The sequence below is a fragment of the Scomber scombrus genome, chromosome 16 (genome assembly GCF_963691925.1).
Source record: "Scomber scombrus chromosome 16, fScoSco1.1, whole genome shotgun sequence".
In the NCBI taxonomy this organism is placed as follows: domain Eukaryota; kingdom Metazoa; phylum Chordata; class Actinopteri; order Scombriformes; family Scombridae; genus Scomber; species Scomber scombrus.
In genome coordinates this window covers 10,833,754-10,841,012 of record NC_084985.1, presented here as the reverse complement: position 1 = coordinate 10,841,012, position 7,259 = coordinate 10,833,754, and the positions used below count along the sequence as shown (strand labels likewise).

The following is a 7,259-nucleotide window of genomic DNA, read 5'->3' as shown; positions in this document are numbered from 1 at the left end:
ATTTGTAAAAATAAAATAAAATAAATGAAATTGAAGTACTGATTAGGAAGACTGAGGTTATTTATGTATAATGTGAATAGTAATGGACATGTGAAAATAATTGCCTTAATCAAGAAAAACACTGATACAGGAAATATGTATATAATAATGGAAAAATAGAATTTATTGAAGAGAGAATATAGTTTTAAAAAATCATCATCAAAATGCACCAATCAGAAAACATTTCTTCCTTTACCCTGTTATGGTTTCAAGTTCAGCTCTATTGCACCTTTTTATAAAATAAAGAGTCCATATGGATCTCACACCTGATTTGTGATCATATCAAAAAGATTTACATATAATGAAACAAAATATCCCCAAAAAGAACAGAAAAAAACAACCATGTGCATAAAATATTTAAGGAATACACTTGTTTTATGTAGCAGACTGTGGGCCAATTTCCCAGACAGGGATTAAGATTAGATTTACTTCTCAATGTATATTTTCACAAAATCTTGTCTTTAATTTAGGACTAGTCTTAATCTCTGTCTGAAAAACTGGATCTTTATGTTGAGGATTCCTTCATAAATCCTTCATATTTCAGCTTTCACAGATTTCACAGCACCGCTCTGTCTAGCATAACGGGATGTCGCCTGAACAGCAGGCCACTGCGTAGATGACGCTGACCACACACAGACTACCAGCAGTCACAGCTGTGCTGGAGCCGAAGATACTGTTGTCGGTGGTCGGCACGTCGCTTGTGGTCGAGGTGGTGAACTGACTGGTTGTGTTGAAGTGATTGCTTGGGGTTGTGGTGGGGACCAGCATGGTGGAAGTTGGCGCGGTGAATTGATTGCTTGTAGTCGAGGTGTTGGATGCCGGCTCAGTGACATTGCTGCTGGTCAAGGGGGTCTGGGTGGTCGGGGTATTCTTGACGGAGAAGGATTTTGACTTAGCACCCCACTCATTCAGAGTGAAGTCCATGGTCAGATTTTCACCTGCAGGGAGAGGAGATGTCAGTATTAAAGAGTTTCATTCAAAAACTGTGTTTAAAGCTACGTCCTGGTATATCCTTTTATTCTGTTTTTATTTTACTTAAACCAACTTTTTTTTTTTTTTTTTTTTTTTTTTTTAAATATCTTTATTGAAGGACTCAAGGGTTATACAGGATAACAGTACAGAGGTTCTCCTTCAGGTTTTCTGCTTTTTTTTTGCAACAACAACAACAAACCCAACCACCCCCCACCCAGCATAAAAACAAACCAACAAACAACTAAGAATGAAAAAAAAAAAAAAAAAAAAAAAAAAGCCAGCAAGAGGTAAATGACTAGATGGTGTTAGACAACATAATGTACAAAACAAATTCGGCGGAAAGAAAGAGAAGAGGCCAGGCTCAAGTGCTAGGGGTGTCACTTTGGGCTTTGATGGTCTCACACATCTGCCCATTTGTCCAACAGAGGTTGCCATATCTTAAACCAACTTTTTATCTGGTTTTACTTACTTACTAAAGCACTTTGTGTTACATTATAGTTGTATGAAAACTGCTATACAAATAAAGTCTGATTAACTGATTGATAAGACATGTAGAAATGTTTAATCAAAAGTTAGATCTGTGTGCCACACGTCTCTTTCTACAAGAACTAATCATCAAAACTGAGCAGCTGAGTCCTTTGGTGTGAAGCTGATACACAAAATCAAGTTGGCTGCTTATGTTTATTATTATTAGTCTATAATTATTTGATTATTAATGTCCACAGCCTCCTGTACCTGCACAATGTGACGCTGCCTCTTAAGAAAATTTAGATATCTTTTGGTAGGAACAACAAAATATTTAAATTCTGTTATTTATAGAGGTGGGTATCATTTAAAAATCTTGACACCAGTACTTATACCAGTACCCTTGAAAATGCACTGATACTAATAGAGTACATGTTGAAACAATGTTTTCAGGCTGCCCTTTGTGTAACAACATTAAATAAGGAACTTAAAACCACAATACTCTCAGAGGTCAGAATTTGGCATCTTGGCTATAAACTTCCCAGCCTCCCGTCATCTGACAGTAAATATATTTCAATCAGTTTTATAGGATTACATTTTAAAAATCAGGATGCAGACGTACCGCTGTTGACGATGGCCAGGCTGGTGAAGTTGGCCCAGCAGCTGCTGAACAGGATGGTGGTGTTTCCTTCCAGTCCGTCCACGCTGTTGCCGCTGGCGTCCTTCAGGCTGGCCGTGGCGGTGAGAGTCGTTACTCCCACAGAGACACAGGTACCCTGCAGACGATATCACAGGTCAGTGTTTACAGACAGCAGCTGTTGTGTAGTGAACTAATGCTTCACTTTTCCATAGCTTTATTCTACACAATCCTAAATATTTTTTAAATCTCTGGTGGTGCTGAAATCTGCTCTAGTCCACTCCACCTACACTCTAACATGACCTTTATATTAGTGTTCATGTTCTTCAGGATAAATATCTTTGTAAATTGACAAAAATGGTACCAAATGAAAACAAGGAGATGGAAACAATAATCAGTTAACATTTAATTCAATCAATTAAAAAGGGCAAATGATGTTATGTTGTATGTTTTATCCACATAACTGTACAATTTATTAGTCCAATAATCCGAAAACTTCCCCAAATAGTGGGCAAACAACTCCCACATTTTTGGCTGAATACAACAGGAACTTGTAGTCAGTCTAAGCAGCTTTAAATCACAGCTTGTCATTTCTCTGACTGATGTTTAGCGTTAACATCAGCTGTGTAGTGACTGTTTGAGTATCAGTGCTTCACCTGTTCATCCACGGCCATCAGACTTGGCTGCTGCTGCAGAGGACCCACGTACTCCCCGGCTATGGGCTCCTCAATCAGCAGCAGGTTATTCACACTGGTCACGTAGCTCACTTTTTCTTCTTCCCTCGTCACTTCCTCTGTTGCTACCTGAGATTTAAAGCATAGTATGACCACTTATTAATATTCAATTACTTTAATCCTCTTCTAAATTTTTTTTTAAGTGTGTTATGATTCTGTTTGCAGTCGTACATTCTTCCAGTTGGGGTCAGAGGACGGAGGAGGAGGAGGGACGACGCCCATTGAGGAAACGTTGAAGCCGATGGACTGACTGAGGTTACCAGAAACGGCAGCCTGACCCAGATTATCCGCAACATTCTTCAACAAAGTGAAGTCCTCCTCATCTGAGAAGACACACAGAAAACAGAGTTGTTAAAAAACATCCTGCAGTAATCTGTATTTTCTATTTTAGGGCTGGTTCTGAATTTTTAGGCCAATTGAAAAACAGTCAGAGCAGAAATCAGACTTCTCACTAACCGTTGGTGCTGTTAGAGGTCTGCTGGACTGGAGGTTTTTTGATCTCCAGCTCCACCTTCATGCCTGTGGATCTCTTCCTGCGCCGTGCTCCTCCATCTTCCCGGACGATTTTGGTGATGCGGATCATATTTGAGGGAACTTTGAGGAACGTAGCAAGGTTCCTGATCAGGTTATCTCCAAAGAACTCATCCTCGGTCATGGCGGGCAGCTCGAAGGAGATGAAGAGAACTGGGGCGGTTCGGATCTCTGCCGGTGTGGAGCCTCTCAGCACGACTTTCAGCATCTTGTAGTCCTGGTCGAAGTAGTTGGTGCCCATAGCGGTGTTCAGCTGGGGGACGTACTGACCTGGAAATGAATATGCTGTTTAGACACTGCAGCTTCTTCCTGAACTTGATCACAGTAACATTATCAGTGTGTGTGTGAAGCATCAGTACCTGGAGAGATCGGCTCCTTCAGGGTGTAGTCAGTATTGTCATCATTCCACTTCGCATTAGTGGGAGCGATCAGACTGTTGTTAACGTACACATCCAACCGCTGAGGCTTGGAGTAGAAGACTGACACCATGATGCTCTGTAAGCATTCAAAACCAAAAGATCCCTTTGTGAGAAAATATACCTCAATTTTAATTAAAGTTAATAGTACTTGGATTGTAAGCGTGCTCTGACCTCAGATGGATCCGCGTTAAGCATCATGAGGCGAAGTTTCTGAGGGCTGACGCTGCTGAAGTAGATGTCGAAGCTGCGGCCGATGGCCACGATGCTGTGGAAGAGAGACACTCTCTTCTGACAGGTGTAGCCAGAACACCAACCGTGATCCTGAGGGCCTGGACACACAAACACACAACTGAATTAAAGACACATGCGCTATGATTGTAGACCCAGTCCTGGTTGTATCAGGTAGGGCCAGACTGATACTGGGTTGATGAAAATTGATGCCAATTCTGATAGTAGGGATTATTACATATACAAACAGACATGTTTTTGCAAAGATCACTCAAATATGGTTATCAAACACTTGGGAAAAAGATATGTAAAGGAGGCAGCATGATATTTTACAGTTTAACGATAAACTTTCTCAAATAAAACAAAAACGACAAAAAAACATGCATATATTATAAACTTGAAATAAGAAAAAAGGATCAAATATACATAAGATGCTGCATATCAGACAATATATATGCAGATATCAATCTACAATAGGCCAATATTGGCTGATAATATCAGTCAGGCTCTAATATCAGGACTATAAAACTGCTCTTACCATTGATCAGATCCACATAGCCATCTCCGAGCACAGCGACTGGAGACAGCCGCCTGGTCTCTGTGTCTGAGTCAAGACTCTCGATCACCAGCATCCTGTAATTCAGCCCGAAACACTTGTAGCTCTGCCAGGAGCTCATGTAAGTGCAGTCTTTCCTGATCACACCTGAAGAAAGATGAAGCAATAACAGACAGTCAGACTGAGCTTTTGTTTTCTTATATTTCAATTACATTAAACTTAAAGAAGATATACAGCCCATTATAGCTGTGTGTCCCGTTTGTAACACATGCAACATTTTGCTTTGAAAATAAAATGTCATCCAAATAGAATCCCTAGTCTAGTTTTGTACCTTTTTGTGGAGCGATCTGGTCCACAGGGATGCGGCTGCCGTTGGGGTAAGTGAGCATGACTTTGGGGATTCGGTAGTCGCCCAGTCCCCTCCTGGGATCCCCTCCCCACGCGAACTCAGAGTGAGGCACCACGCTTCCCACTTTGCCCAGGAACGACCCGTCCAAGTCCTTCAGCAAGCTCTTCTTCTTTGCATCACACTCCATGTCCACACAGTTAGACGGGTCTATTATCCTGAAGCACAAAAACATACATTGTTGATTTTATTCTTTGTCAAACACTTAAAAACACATAAACAGAGTTGACCAAATCATATGCAGGTTTATGTCTAAATGCATGCTTTAAAAAAAAATCATTTTAAATCATAAATAAAAGATGCAACTATTACTGAATGTGTTTAATTTGTACAGGGTGACTCAGAACAGCACATAAAAATCAACACATTATTGTAATAACTTTGGAGACATTTCTAAGACACTCATTAAACTAAAATCAATTGTTATTTCAATGTTTGCCTGTGATCTATTCTATTTCTGCTTTTATAAATGCATCAAAGATGTATCCAGGTGAATCTTTTGTAAATAATAGGCAAATGCCTCCAATTTTTGGAATTCTTTCAGCCATTTTTTCCTCAGTCTTTTCTCACTGCCTGATGAAGTTGAATCACATCCTACTACATATCTGTTCGTGACTTACCCCACATCAGCCCTGTGGATGAAGACTTTGGCCAACTCTGTGCTATCAATCATTTTCAGGTTTGAAACCTCCACAGGGTGCTGCAAATCATCGTTCATCGGGTTGGTCATGAACATCACGTTCATCTCGGTGGAGCAGACGTTTTTGAATCCAACAAACGTTGTGTCTGGGAAAAGAGAAGAAAAAGGAAAATTAAGAAATAGATTTTCTCCAAATTATTGTGAAGATTTTGATCATGACAACAGCATAAAATAACCTACAACAAAGGCTCATCACATTCAACACCTGCATCTTATTTTAAATAAAACTAATTTGGACTCACCAATGACTGTCATCAGTCCTTTGATGGCATTGTAGCTCATGGTCCCAGGATGGGGCTTCTCTGGGGCAGTATTGTGTGCAGATATAAACGCTGGCCAGCAGATTCCAGATCTGCCACCTGCACACAGTTAAAACAGAGATACCAAGTGATGAGAGGTTGATTTATTTTAGTTTTACCAGCCTGCATTGAAGTGTATATTTATATTCAAGGTCTTGGTTTGTCAAATCTACACAATAACAGTCTCTTTAAAAAAAATTGCAACACTAACCCTAAAACAGCTTCTGTATTAACACAAATCTTAATCTTTGCGTTATCAGCAGGATAATATATATTTATATATATATTTAATTCAAGCAAATCCAAAAAGAAAAGTTGAAATAACATAGAAACATTTAAGACCTGTAAAGTATATTCATTTTCCTTAATTAAAATGATATGGGATATCTAAATTAAAGGTCCAGTGTGTAGAATTTAGTAGCATCCAGCAGAACAGACTAATAAAATTAATAAGTATGTTTTAAATAGTGTATAATCACCTGAAAATAAAAATGGTTCTGTTTTTGTTTAGCTTAGAATGAGTCCTTTCTATCTACATAGGGAGCTCTTCCAGGGAGGCTGCCATGTGGCACCACTCTACAGTAGCCCAGAAGGGACAAACCAAATACTGGCTCTAGAGAGGGGCTTTTCACATGTTCTGCGAGTTTTGTGGCCCCGTAGCTTCTTCTTTATGCCTGAAAGTGGAGGTGGAGGGCTATACAGTTGTTTTTAATCTGCAGCCTGACTGCTAGATGGCACTAAATTTTACAAACTGGACCATTAAAACATGAAAAATGCCAAAATCAGTCTACTTTATAGCACAGCACATGTTGCCACAGAGTGTTTCAGAGAGGTTGAGCTGTACCATTGAGAGGTCTGGGGGCTCGATGTCCGTTGGTGATGTCCATATTGAAGTGGCCGTAGGACAAAGTGTCTGCACAGTTGAAGTTCGGGCTGCTGCCAACGATCAGTGCATTCTGGGAAAAGAGGAATACAACTGTCAATAAAAAAGTCACAACTGTATAAAAAATGAGAGAATGAAGAAACAAATAATGACTCAATCACTTTAAATGTATTACCTGAATGTGTACTTTCTTATCAGCGTACACATGGGAGACAGCAGGAGGAGCGTAGGTAATAGACATAACACCCATCCCGTTGTCCACCAGGGTCACGTTAGAAATTACGACGTTAATGATGACCTGCGAGGGTTAGAGGAAGAGGATGATGTTGTCATTTCTTGTCGATAATATAGATTACTTGAACCCGGCAGGTCCTGCTCTTTATTATCTTT

General features: G+C 39.9%; 1 protein-coding gene across 1 annotated transcript in view; it reads right to left on the bottom strand.

Moving 5' to 3' along the window:
* Window positions 1-612: 612 nt before the first annotated feature.
* The window catches only part of LOC133995894 (fibrocystin-L-like), a 46,845-nt gene continuing 40,198 nt past the window's right edge, over window positions 613-7,259 (bottom strand). The window contains exons 66-78 of the mRNA XM_062435408.1: window positions 7,045-7,167; window positions 6,831-6,942; window positions 5,930-6,046; window positions 5,608-5,773; window positions 4,913-5,145; window positions 4,564-4,728; window positions 3,969-4,126; window positions 3,738-3,873; window positions 3,304-3,648; window positions 3,019-3,170; window positions 2,770-2,916; window positions 2,099-2,252; window positions 613-977 (exon numbers count right to left, since the gene is read on the bottom strand). Of these exons, the coding sequence (XP_062291392.1) occupies window positions 613-977; window positions 2,099-2,252; window positions 2,770-2,916; window positions 3,019-3,170; window positions 3,304-3,648; window positions 3,738-3,873; window positions 3,969-4,126; window positions 4,564-4,728; window positions 4,913-5,145; window positions 5,608-5,773; window positions 5,930-6,046; window positions 6,831-6,942; window positions 7,045-7,167 (2,373 nt within the window). The remainder of the gene's footprint in view (window positions 978-2,098; window positions 2,253-2,769; window positions 2,917-3,018; window positions 3,171-3,303; window positions 3,649-3,737; window positions 3,874-3,968; window positions 4,127-4,563; window positions 4,729-4,912; window positions 5,146-5,607; window positions 5,774-5,929; window positions 6,047-6,830; window positions 6,943-7,044; window positions 7,168-7,259) is intronic.